This window comes from Lithobates pipiens, unplaced genomic scaffold, assembly GCF_037356315.1.
Source record: "Lithobates pipiens isolate NorthernLeopardFrog02 unplaced genomic scaffold, aLitPip1_a1.2 Scaffold_18, whole genome shotgun sequence".
In the NCBI taxonomy this organism is placed as follows: domain Eukaryota; kingdom Metazoa; phylum Chordata; class Amphibia; order Anura; family Ranidae; genus Lithobates; species Lithobates pipiens.
In genome coordinates this window covers 459,807,765-459,821,188 of record NW_027507758.1, presented here as the reverse complement: position 1 = coordinate 459,821,188, position 13,424 = coordinate 459,807,765, and the positions used below count along the sequence as shown (strand labels likewise).

At 44.2% G+C, this 13,424-nt stretch overlaps 1 protein-coding gene across 5 annotated transcripts in view; it reads left to right on the top strand.

Moving 5' to 3' along the window:
- Positions 1-13,424, top strand: part of HLTF (helicase like transcription factor) — a 128,412-nt gene that overhangs the window by 29,176 nt on the left and 85,812 nt on the right. For all 5 annotated transcript variants that reach the window (XM_077488260.1, XM_077488258.1, XM_077488257.1 and 2 more), the window contains 4 exons: positions 97-180; positions 277-361; positions 8,772-8,820; positions 11,159-11,226. In XM_077488260.1, coding sequence (XP_077344386.1) covers positions 97-180; positions 277-361; positions 8,772-8,820; positions 11,159-11,226 — 286 coding nt within the window. The remainder of the gene's footprint in view (positions 1-96; positions 181-276; positions 362-8,771; positions 8,821-11,158; positions 11,227-13,424) is intronic.

The following is a 13,424-nucleotide window of genomic DNA, read 5'->3' as shown; positions in this document are numbered from 1 at the left end:
AAAAATTACCTACCAAAGTATTTTTATTTTTTTTGCTGATTAATACTTTTGGTATATACACTTGTTTTTGGTTAACTTTTTTTTGTATGATTTTAGGGAAAGACTTTATCGATCATTGCTTTAATCCTCACTAACTTTCATGATGGAAAACCTTTTCCAGTTGGACATGGCATTTATGGCGTAAGTTTATATGCACAACCCACATTTGTGTAGCTCACTGTGTTCATTTCATTTCCAGGGCAGTGTGTTAATAAACCTCTTCATGTTTTTGCTTAGAAATCTTCTTTAAAAGAGAAATCTCTCGTACAAGATGACTTAAGAAAATCATCTAGCAAGAAACAGGCACGGAGGAAAACCGATGGTAAGTTCAGTAGGAAAAACAAATTAGCATAACCTCTCCCAGCGCTGAGACTGGGCTGTCACCGACCGCCACTAACAATCAGGAGCCCTGAGGAGTACACATAATTGCTGTTGTAGCCTGTGATTGGCTATCACAGTGACCCCCTGTGACAGACTCACCCGGGACAGAGGATTTTGGCGAAGACTGAATGCCAGCCTCTTACCTTGCGATTATGGTTCCTGGCATTTGGGAAAAAGGTGCTCTTTGTGAGCTGTATGCCAGGGGACCCCTGAGGTGGTGTTACTTTGGATTCAGGTCCATGTCCCTCCCAAGACACACAGACTCTGGATATGTATATGGCATATTAGCAATAATGACTGAATCGTACTGTTGGGACACAAACTGTTAGATGCTAATATCATCAACTCCAGCCACCTGTCTGTTGTCTTCTATAATGTAAATGAGTCTAGTCTGGCTTGACACAGAGTATTTCACCTATTGTTGTTTGTGCTAATTAACATGCTAATTATATAGCTGTCTGCTAAGTGTTTACTAGAGGGGAGGGGGGAGGGGGGAATATCCAGGAGCCAGCCCTACCTCGTTATCTAACCCCTTATGTTAAAAGTGTATAAAAAGACTGTATTCTGGTTCTAATAAAGAGTCCATGTCAGCAGTGAAACAAGCCTTGTCTTGTTTTGTGCTTGGGAGCGGTTGGAATATCCGATATCTATATTCAGACTGGGAGGAAGTGGTATATGATGAAAGTACTCAAGCGGAGTGTAGGAAAGTTTCGTCACACCCCCCAATAAAACCTGCCCCTGTATTCTTTCTCCTTCTACAGTAAATGGAGAAAAAGATACTCCTAGCTGAGCTAAGGCCCGCTGTGGGCTGATGTCACTCTGTTGGTCCAGGTTAAGCCTCACAGTGCACCCCAGAGCATGAGCTAGTCGCTCTGGGCCCGGCCCAACCACCCCCCACCCCCCTCCTTCCTTCACCTACAGCCCAGCACTTCAGTGATTGCTGAAGGGGCAGAGCAGAGAGCTGTTGACTGACAGCTACAGGTTTTCTGCTTACTGAAGACCAAGAACTGAGTAATCAGTGGTCTTTGATCATGTAGTTCTCAGGCTTACAGGCGGTGGGGAACAGATGCAGCACTGGATCGATACTGCATCCACCTGAATGAGTATGTATGTTCACCTTAAGGAACATGTTACATGTTCAACCCATTTTTAGGGTGGAACATGTGACATGTTCTTGCTCCTGCAGCCCTCTGTGACAGCAGTATGGGGGGGAAGTTCTCAACTACCAGCTGTCACGTTTTGAAAAGAACGAGACAAATCCTGTGAATGAATCAACTACAAGTACCGATATCCTTTGTGGATGTTGGCTTGTAGTTCTCAATGAACTACTACAGCACTTTTGAGTGCCTGCTCGTACAATGAAAGAGCAGATAGCCTACACTGGCAGTCCTAGATTGCACCCATGATCTGCTGATCGCTGGCGCAATGCTTTCCAGGCTCCTAAAAAAAAAAAAATTGAAAATGCTCATTTTTTTTTTTACCTGCAAAAAGAATGTGCATTTATTTTTTATTTTTTTAAAAGGTGAACATATCCTTTACTGGAACAGACACTGAAGCTTGATTTGACTGCTCAGCATTCACTTGCACTAAGCACCCAAGTGCTTCCCTGTGTGAGGGTAATCTAAAGGAAAACATTTATTTTTATTTTTTTATTGGGGCCGCCACCTCATTTACTCAACAGATGCCCTTCTGCTGAGCGTTAAGAGAACCCGACATTACCCTTTCCTGACGAGCACCGATTGGGTATTGCAAGGTCTATCCCCTCCTTGCTAGTCCCTGGGTACGGTGCTGGAGACAGGCAGGCATGTGAGTAGGAGATAAACAGTGCAATCTTAAAAATATTTTAAGTTAAAGTCACCAAAAAGCCCCTTTCGTTTTTAAAAGCCTTTATAAGCATTTCTAAAAGCACCTCCGATTTAAAAACGGTTTTGATTAAAAGTATTTTCTTTTCTTACGTCAGGGGACACAGAGCCATAGTAATAACTATGTGAGTTATATCAGCGTATCAGGTGCTGGACACTGGCACGCCCCTTAAGGCGTGGACTTCCCCATATAACCCCTCCCATTACTGGGAGTCCTCAGTTTTTTCGCCAGTGTCTAAGGTGTTGGGCATGTGTAAGGATGTGTTGTGCTCCACGGGCAGTAATCCTTTGAATAGAGCCAGCCATCCTGACTGGATCCATTCTGATGTCTCCCTAATGGACTAAGTGAATGGTACCCGAGCCTCGTCATCCGAAGACACAAGCTTTTGCTTGCAAATGCTTTTAAAGCTGGTCCCTGGGATCCAGTATTTTTTGGTAGTAAAGCTAATAAAAGTTTACTGGCAGGGTCTTCTCACAGGTCCAGGATTGCGGGATTACCTGAGTGTACCCCTGTTCCTGAAGGTTTCCTTTTAAGGTCTCGGAGCCTACCGTGAAGGGTGAAGATTGTTTTTTTTTTATCTCTAATAAACCCTGCTGCGAGGAAAGGTAGGGGAGATTTTCTCAGGAATCTCTCCTTCCATGTATTGTGTTGTCATGTCATGTCTATGTGTCACCACTGGAGGCTGTATTGAGTACTCACCATTCTGACGCTGAAAACAGCAGAAGCTCCACTCTCCTCTCCGTTCAACCCAGCTTAGACCCTCAGGTATGAAGGGGGGTTCTGATCACTACCTGGGCCCCCAGATTGGCAGTTTTTCATCCTTTTAATGCCAGCCAGCTGCCTCTTTTTCTTAAAAAAAAAAAAAAAAAAAAACGTCTTTTGGGCAGGTCGCGGCCGCTCGTCAGGCGGAAGATTTGCCAGCGCTCACACTTCCCTGTTGAAAGAGGAAGGGGGGCGTTTTCACGTGGGGGGCGTGGCTAAACGGCATCAGACGCCGGCCACACATGGAGGAAGTGATTTAAGCTATACAGGAAAAGCTGCAGTCTGGCGGTGGAGGGAAAGAGTGGTTGCTGGTCAGGTTTGGTGACACAGGCATCCAAAAAACCCTTTTGTTGACAACAAGGTACTGTATAGCTAGGACTAATGGCAGCTTTTGTACTGTACTATAGCCTAGCAAGTGTAACATTCTTTTGCTGGTACTGCCTCTGCTTTGTACTGTAAGCTATGAGTGATAAAGGGACCAGGAACTCCTCTAAGGGGTTAATGGTATACAACAAACTAAAAACCCTTCCAAAAGAATGTCTTCCTCCCCTGAGAGGTAAAAAGAAAAATATGGCCAGTCAGATGAGCCGTCAAGGGTAGAACACTTCTTTCTTCTACCATTTGAAAGATTATTGCTATGATGTCTCTCCATAGTAGGACTAAACATAGCAGATCCCCATCTAGTCCTCTGGGCCCTTTTGTTGTGCAGGAGGCTGGGGATCAGGTAGATATTCTCAAATATTGGAAGATACTTATTTTCCTCTTCGGAGGATCCTAACAAGGAGGGAGTAGCCGCACAAGTCAGGTGTTTGTCTACTCCCTTACTTAACCCTTTTGTTGCCCGCAGCACAGGCTCTTGAGGTATCTACCTCTAATACGGTTCATTTGAACCTTCCCCATCTGGGGATGTTTTTCCTATTCATGCATAGCTATGTTTTCTGCATGGAAACATTTCTATGGAAGAAATGGGAGGTTCCAGCTATTAATGCTGCAATCAACTCAGTGAGCAGAGTCTCACATGTCCAGTGGATAATGCACTGATGTTAAAGGATCCAGCAAGTTATGGTTGGATTTTCCTTTTAAAGACAAGATGCCTTTTGCAGTTCTAGCTGCAATTGGAGTAGCTCAGTCCATTAACCCTTTAACGTCTGCTCCACTATTTTGGTGGAGCACATTTTGAGTCACGCCAATGCATTGGAATATGGACTACAAGGGGTTAAGGAACAGGTTTGAGATACCTTAAAGTTCTTCCTGATCAGCAGGCCCGGCAAGGGGCTGGTGTATTTGACGCACTGTGTCTCACAGATGCTATGAAGGGCTCGATCGTTTAAGCCCTATGGCTTATACTTGGACTAGGGCATTTTTGCAGAGGTCCATGGCTGAAATTTTAATCAACCGATGCACCAGGTGAAAACCCTTAGCCAGTCTGTGTCCCTTTCTGGGGTAGGACTATTTAGAATATACATCCAAAAGGGGTAAAGCTCTCTTTACCAGTAAAAGGAGGTTCAGACAGTTCTCATTTAATCATGCAGCCTCTCCTATGCCTTAGTTCCCAGGGGCAGCACCAGGATCTTGGGGGCAGAAAGCCCATAAAGCAGAATGCTAAGGCCTTCTCATGAAGGAGCACCACCACTCGTTCAGGTGAGGGGAAAGGTCCTGTGATTCTCAAAGCCTAGCAGAAACAATGTTAAGAGCAGAGGGATTTCTGTGATTTTCTTCTCTAGGTTACATCTAGAGTTTCAAGAGGCCGGATGGCCCAGTCTGCTTTCGATCTGAGGGTCTGGGGTTCGGGTCCTGTTTTGGTGCTGCCTGTGGGGTCCCTGGGGCTGCTGATGCAGCAGTCTTTATGCAAGAGTGTCTGTCTCCTCACAGAATGCTCCTAAGGTTCCAGAAAAAAAGAAAGGGGAAAGAAGAGAAGTCGCTCTTTCTGGCCTCTGGATCAGCTGTTATCCCAGTCGGTGATATCAGAGATTCCCTTAGTGGAACAGTTCTTTTTTTTGGCGCAAACCTTTTAAGGTCTCAGAGCCAAACAGAGAGGTAAGACCCATTCTAGAGCTCGGAGATCTGAATCGGCACTTGAACATCCGATCCTTTCATAATTCAATTGGCTGTGTCCATCCTGCAAGGAGTGGAGTTGCATATCTCCATGTGCCAAAGTTTCCCACTTACCAGAAATTCCTGTGGTTTGAAATATAAAATGATTTTTTCAATCTTGGCACTGCCACTCGGCTTAGCCACGGCACTACGAGTGTTCTGAAAGATTCTGGCACCTCCTTTAGCCAGGTTAAGGGCTCAAGGCATAACGGTTCTAGCCTATTAAAATTATCTACTTTTAATAGATCATTCAGTCTCAGGTCTAAAAAGAGTGTTTGATCTCAGCTGTAGATATCTGAAATCTCTAGGTTGGATTCTCAGCCTAGGAAGATTCTCCTTAAAACCATCAAGGAGGTTACTTGGGGGCTGGTTATAGATACCATACAGAAGAAGGTATTCTTACCCCAGACGTGAATCAGTTCCATTGTAGGACTAATTCAACTTATCAGGATAAAGGAAAATTCCTTCATTCGGCTGCAGGAGATTTTTAGGGGAAATGGTGGCCTCCTTCAGGGCCGTCCCTTACGTGCAGTTTTATTCTAAGACTGCTTCAAGACATCATCCTGTCAGTCTGGAATAAAGAGTATTCAGGCCTTGTTTGTTTCCAATATGCTTGGCTCCCGACATAGGTCAGAGCCTAAATTGGTGGTTGTTATCCAGCAGGAGGGAAAATCTTTATCCTGCAAGGTGTTAACAACAGATGCCAGCCTTCTAGGCTGGGGAGCAGCCCTGGAAGAAGATTCTGTCCAGGGGAGATGATCCAGGTTAGAGGACCGTTAATACTGTTGGTTCTCAAAAAATTCTCAACACTCCTGACCCTAGCAATGGAACCCCCTTCAATGCTACCTCTACCGGACAATCTTCTAAACCAGGGACCCATCTGGCATCCAGACGTAAGCCAGCTCAAGTTAGCAGTTTGGTTTCTGAAGTGCAGAACCTAAACAAAAGGGGTCTGTCGGAAGTATTAGTTTCTATGCTGTTAAACAGCAGGAAAAAGGTCACGAGAGATATTTATTTCAAGGTTTGGAAATGCTATAACTCCTTGTGCGGGACAAATAATTTTTTGCCGCAGGAGACAATTTCCATCCTGGAATTTCTTCATGATGGAATGGAGAAGAGGTTAGCGGTTAGAACCTTGAAAAGACAGGAGGCCCTGTTATCAGTTTTTTTGGATGTACAATTATCAAAAGATCCATTAGTTATTAGGTTCTTTAAGGCAATGGCTAGGTCAAGACCAGCACCTATAACATTTTCCCAAATTGGGATTTATCAGTGGTCCTGCAGGGGCTAATTGGGAATCCTTTCAAACCCCTACAGCAGGCAACAGTAAAAAATTGGACTTTGAAAACGGCCTTATTAGTAGCAGTAACCTCCGCCAGGAGAGTCAGTGAGCTGCGGGCTTTTTCCATAATAGAACCTTTCCTAATAGTCTTTCTAGATCAGATAATCTTGAAGGTGGACCCGGGCTTTCTTCCTAAGGTCCCCTCCGCCTTTCATCATTCTCAGGAGGTGAGTCTACCAACATTCTGCATATCCCCAGCCAATTCTAAAGAGGAGAAGTTCCACACGTTGGATGTGAAGAGATGCCTAATGCATTATCTGGAATTGACCAAGTAATTTAGGAAGTCAAATTCCCTCTTTGTGCTGTTCTCAGGGGCACGTAAGAAACAGTGTGCTTCCAAAAGCTCAATAGGAAGATGGCTCAGAACAGCCATAGAGGAAGCCTAGGTTAGACAACCGATCATTTCAGTCTATAGTCTTCCATGTAAAGGCACACATGACCATAACTGTTGGTGCTTAATAGATTTCTAAGGTTACCACCCGTTCACATATTTAAAGGGGTTGTAAAGTCGGAAGGTTTTTTTCTCTTAATGCAAAGAACGCTGATATTAAATGGTTAACAGGTTTGTGTCTCAGTCCCGAATTAGTACATACACCACACCTATATATAGCCCGTGGGACTTTAATGAGTCACAACACCACATTAAATATAAGAAAACATTTTTGCAAGAAAAAAAATACATATTATAAAAAAACACATTATCATACATGTATATCAACAATAAAAAGGCATCATCAAATGGTATTCAAATTCCTCAAGTTAGAAAAACCTTGCATTAATATATATATCCACTAAGCTGATGTTCATGATCAACCAAGATAATCTGTGCTCGGCTTCTCTACCCGTTTTCGTGATATAAAAAAACTCGCAGATGGGGTGGGAAAGGCAGACACTCCCAATACAGATCTCCTTAGCGCAGCTGGGAGCAGGCGGTGCACGTGCGGCTCCAGTCCTGATCACAGGTCACTATTAGGTTAGGCTTTTTTTTTTTGGTCTTTTATTTTGATTGTGATCTGTGGGGATGACTGGAGATTCGCATTGAGAGTGCCTGGCTTTCCCAGCCCCCTGCCCCTCTACAACTCCTGGGCAGAGTCTAATGTGGATTTGGGGTTCACCCTACCTGGCTTGTTATGCATGAGGATATTTCCTATATTTGATTTAATCATACTATACTTCTGTGAAAAAGTTTCCAGATAAATTATACAGAAATATAATTCTAGATTATAAATTATACAGTAAATGCAAAGTTTTTCTAACTTGAGGGTTTTGAATACCATTTGATTATGCTTTTTTTTACTGTTGATATACATGTATGATAATGTGTTTTTTATATTATATGTATTTTTTTCTTGCAAAATGTTTGTTTGGTGTTGTGACTCAATAAAGTCCCACGGGCTATGGATAGGTGTGGTGTTTGTATCTTAATGCATTCTATGCATTAAGATTAAAAGCCTTCTGTGTGTAGAAGGCTCTAATACTTACCTGAGCCCCATCTCTGTCCAGCGATGTCCATGAGTGTCTCGGCTGTCCGAGACTCTCCCTCCTGATTGGCTGAGACACAGCAGTGGCGCCATCGACTCCCGTTGCTGTCCAACAAAGTCAAGGCCCGGGCCGCAGCTCCGTGTCTAAATGGACACAGGGAGCTGTGACTCTGCTCTGGTGCCTCCATAGCAAGCTGCATGCTCTGGGGGGCACTCGACAGGAGGGAGGGGCAAGAAACACAGAAGAGGGACATGAGAAGAGGAGGATCTGTGTGGCACTGTGCAAAACCACTGTTATTTTTATAGAAAAAAAACATGACTATACCATCACTTTATGTTTTACCAGGTGAATGTTCAGGCCTGTTGGCATATGTTTTCTGTATAGCTTGCAGCTCTGAAGCTCTGCCGTTTAGTTGTGGCTGGAGGGCACAGCCCTGCTGCTGACAGCCTGTCTGACAACTGCTGCACCTGGGTGGTGCACTCAGCAGTACATCTATTTAGGGCAGTATGTGCCCAGGGATGAATGCCCATAACACAAACTGATTGCGTGCCAAGCCTTTGTTCTGGGTGCATCCTGCCCTAAATGTGCATACCGCTCGGTGCACTGCCCAGCCCATGGTTGTCAGGCCCTCAAAGGGTTTGACAAGCTGTTAATAGTGAGGCCAGAAGGTGTGCCTGGGCCCTCCAGCTGCAGCTAAACACCAGAATGAAGTAAAAAATCCTATTTTCCTTAGCATTCATAAATTCAACCAGTAGATGACAGGAGTTTTAATGTTAACATGTTTCTCCTGTTTTGTCTTTTACTAAAGAAACAAACGAAAAACCAGGGAGCAGCAAAGGAGAAACTCCGCCTAAAAGGTATATAATACTATTGTTGTATATTTAATTTACACTGAATTTGCAATATTGTAATTTAAAGAAAAGTAACATAGTGCCATCAATAGAACTGTGTGTGTGTATTATAATTTTATTTACCAAACATATGTAGTTTCTAGCTCTAATACTGACATTCTCCTATGTCACGTCTTCACAGATTCCTGGAAGCAAATGGCATGTAGAATATACTGTAATATACTGTTTAGTTTATTCAAAATAAAATTTGAATTTATTAAAAAAAGATGTACTGCATTTTTTCCCCAACAGCCTCATGCCTTCCAAGCCTCAACTGCCAGTAACTTGTACAGTGCTTCTTCTACAGTAGCACTGATACCCTTTACATTTGCATAATGCTTTCAGTGAGTTTGACATTCAGCAGGGTTTTGAATGCGTATTTGTCTGCATTGCAGATGATCTGATTTCTGCAGATTAGGTGTAAAATTAGTTTCCCTGTCCATTAGGTGCTCATATGGTACACAGGCGTCTGTAAATATGCTGTTATATCATACGCATGATCTTCAAAAGTTTCACCATATTTTTGTATATCATACAGTGTCTTGCGAAAGTATTCAGCCCCCTTGAACTTTTCAACCTTTTGCCACATTTCAGGCTTCAAACATAAAGATATAAAATTTAAATTTTTTGTAAAGAATCACCAACAAGTGGGACACAATTGTGAAGTGGAACGAAATCTATTGGATATTTTAAACTTTTTTAGCAAATAAAAAACTGAAAAGTGGTGCGTGCAAAATTATTTGGCCCCTTTACTTTCAGTGCAACAAACTCACACCAGAAGTTCAGCGAGGATCTCTGAATGATCCAATGTTGTCCTAATTGACTGATGGTGATAAATGGAATCCACCTGTGTGTAATCAAGTCTCTGTATAAATGCACCTGCTCTGTGATAGTCTCAGGGTTCTGTTGAAAGCGCAGAGAGCATCATGAAGACCAAGGAACACACCAGGCAGGTCCGCAATACTGTTGTGGAGAAGTTTAAAGCCGGATTTGGATACAAAAAGATTTCCCAAGCTTTAAACATCCCAAGGAGCACTGTGCAAGAGATCATTTTGAAATGGAAGGAGTATCAGACCACTGCAAATCTACCAAGACCTGGCCGTCCCTCTAAAATTTCAGCTCAGACAAGGAGAAGACTGATCAGAGATGCAGCCAAGAGGCCCATGATCACTCTGGATGAACTGCAGAGAAGTACAGGTGGGAGAGTCTGTCCATAGGACAACAATCAGTTGTACACTGCACAAATCTGGCCTTTATGGAAGAGTGGCAAGAAGAAAGCCATTTCTCAAAGATATCCATAAAAAGTCTTGTCTAAAGTTTGTCACAAGCCACCTGGGAGACACACCAAACATGTGGAAGAAGGTGCTCTGGTCAGATGAAACCAAAATCGAACTTTTTGCCCACAATGCAAAATTATATGTTTGGCGTAAAAGCAACACAGCTCATCACCCTCAACACACCATCCCCACTGTCAAACATGGTGGTGGCAGCATCATGGTTTGGGCCTGCTTTTCTTCAGCAGGGACAGGGAAGATGGTTAAAATTGAGGGAAAGATGGATGCAGCCAGATACAGGACCATTCTGGATGAAAACCTGTTGGAGTCTGCAAAAGACCTGAAACTGGGACGGAGATTTATCTTCCAACAAGACAATGATCCCAAACATACAGCAAAATCTACAAAGGAATGGTTCACAAATAAACGTATCCAGGTGTTAGAATGGCCAAGTCAAAGTCCAGACCTGAATCCGATCGAGAATCTGTGGAAAGAGCTGAAAACTGCTGTTCACAAACGCTCTCCATCCAACCTCACTGAGCTCGAGCTGTTTTTCAAGGAAGAACGGGCAAGAATTTCAGTCTCTCTATGTGCAAACCTGATAGAGACATACCCCAAGCGACTTGCAGCTGTAATCGCAGCAAAAGGTGGCTCTACAAAGTATTAACGCAAGGGGGCTGAATAAGTTTGCACGCCCCACTTTTAATTTTTTTATTAGTTAAAAAAGTTTCAAAAATCCAATAGATTTCGTTCCACTTCACAATTGTGTCCCACTTGTTGGTGATTCTTCACAAAAAATAAAAATTTTATATCTTTATGTTTGAAGCCTGAAATGTGGCAAAAGGTTGAAAAGTTCAAGGGGGCCGAATACTTTCTCAAGGCACTGTATAAGTTAATATCTAAATGTTATAAAATTTTATAAACCTTTGTTAGTGTGTTCTCCTCTAAAAATCGTAATATGTGCTTCCAAAGAATTTGGTATGGCACAGCAGTCGTGTCTTGTTAGTTTTAACTGTTTTATATTTCACAAGGCAAAAAGCCAAGTTTACATTAAGTGACTCTGAAGAGGAAGATGAATGGGTCCCACGAAAAGTAAAAGGTAAGAAGGAAACAAAAACCTAGGCTGATAAGTCTATTAAATATTCCATCTATTAAATAAGTCTATTAAATATTACTTGAGATTAGTGATTTTGTGTGCTACTTTTCTAGTTCTGATATGCACTGTATCTGTTCATCTTTTTTTTTGTAATTCCTTTATTGAATGCCAGAAGAAATAACAGGCGCATGGACAACAGTGATAAAACATACATAATTGCAAAACATAAACATCTCGGTAACACCTGGGTGGGAGATATAGAGACCATCCCCAACTTAGGCTAAAACAAAACATGGAAGCATTCCCGGACAGGGGGCTGCATTCCCCTCTAAGACCTCCGACACCAATTAGGCAATTTGATCCCACCCAGGTGAGCGGTAATCATCACATGGCCATGCATTACAGTGAGATGCACAAATTTTGTTATTTTATAAAGAAAGGGAATAGGAGGGAGGTGGGCGATGGGCCGGGCCCCTGGCGGGCAGAGCATACACGTATTGAGAACTAGTCATTCCCGGGGAGGCCCACAACCCACTGCATCCTACATGGACTAGCCGGCAAAATCTAACCATGAAAGAAAAAGGGCTGAGGAGGTGAAGCAATAAAGGGGAAGGGGTTATGAAAGAAAGGGACTACAAGGGAAAACGGGGAAGGGGGGCCAGAGAGAAAGGGAGAGAGATCAGAACAGAGAGACAGACCAAGTAGAAGAAGCAAAAAAGAGACTCCAGGCAGGCTGAAGCAAAAGAACCTAACACAAAAGAGCAGAATAGTGACCGTGGGCGCCACCCAGCCGCAGGGGGGGGGTCCAGAGGCCAGAGAACAGAGACCCTCTCTCAACGGGTATCCAAAGCTACCACCCTGAGGTAAGCCTCAGTGTAGGTGAAATGTTGCCATGGTCTCCAAGTCTCACAAAAGGCCTCCTCTTTATTGTGAAGCGTCGCTGTGAGGTCTGCCATATCTCTTAATTCGTTCACTTTAGAGAACCATAGAGCCATAGCTGGTGGGTTCTCTGATCTCCAGCACAAAGGGATGCAGGCCTTCGCTGCATTCAGCAATTGAATAGTCAAAGAGTTCCTATACTTTTTAATGGATCATTTCGACAGGTGCAGCAGGCAGGCCGCAGGGTTCCCCTCCAGGGAGACACCCGTCAGATGACCGATCGTGTCGGTCACCCCGTGCCAGAAGGGGACCAGCTTGGGACAGGCCCAAAAGACATGCAACATGGTTCTCTCCGCCTCCCCACAAAGCCAGCAACAAGCAGGCACCTGAGGGAGGATGCGGTGGAGAACGGATGGGACCCTATACCATCTAGATGTGATTTTGTAGCACGTCTCCTGAACCCGTGTAGCCATAGAGCATTTCTGCGCAAAATGGAGAATTTTCTGCTGTTGATTTGGAGTAAAGTGGGTGCAGAGCTCCTCCTCCCACTTGGCCACGAATGGGGGGACATACCCCTCAGCTGGACGAATCAGGGCAGAGTAAAGGAGCGAGAGGCAGTGCCACTCCGGTTCCCCCTGATGACAGATTCGTTCTAACTCCGTGAGGGGACGAGAGATGCCCGGTGTCCGCAAACAGTTACGCAAGAAATTCCTCAATTGCAGGCCGCTCCAAAAGTCCAGTGGAGGGTCCACTGCCCGCGTCCCTGCCTCCGGGGTAAGTCGACCATCCGGGCCAATAAAGTCACATAACCGCCGCCTGTCGCCCATCTGCAGACGATGGAAGCAGGGATTCTGAATGCCCGGAGTCATCTTAAGTGCACTGCACCAGCCAAACCACGTCAGCGTTAGTGAATGCCAGTGCATGAGATCTACCCTTAAGCGGTCCACCAAAGGCACAAAATTGGCTGTGTAGAGGGTCGCCGGGTCGGGGGTAACATCAAAGCCCACCTCAGCAGGTATGCCCCCCGTAGACGTCGAACCACATCTCCCCCTACGGTGATGTTAAAGCGGGGTTCCACCCTAAAGTGGAACTTCCGCTGATCGGAACCCTCCCCCCTTCACTTCCTGATTCCCTCACCTAGAATGGTGGCGGCAGCAGCCGAGAGCCAAGCGATCGATCGGCCTCGGCTGCTGGCATCGCTGGAACCCGGGACAGGTGAGTGTCCATTTATTAAAAGTCAGCAGCTGTAGTATTTATAGCTGCTGGCTTTTAATGTTTTTTTTTTGTAGGTGGAATCCCTCTTTAAGGATGGAGGATTTAGC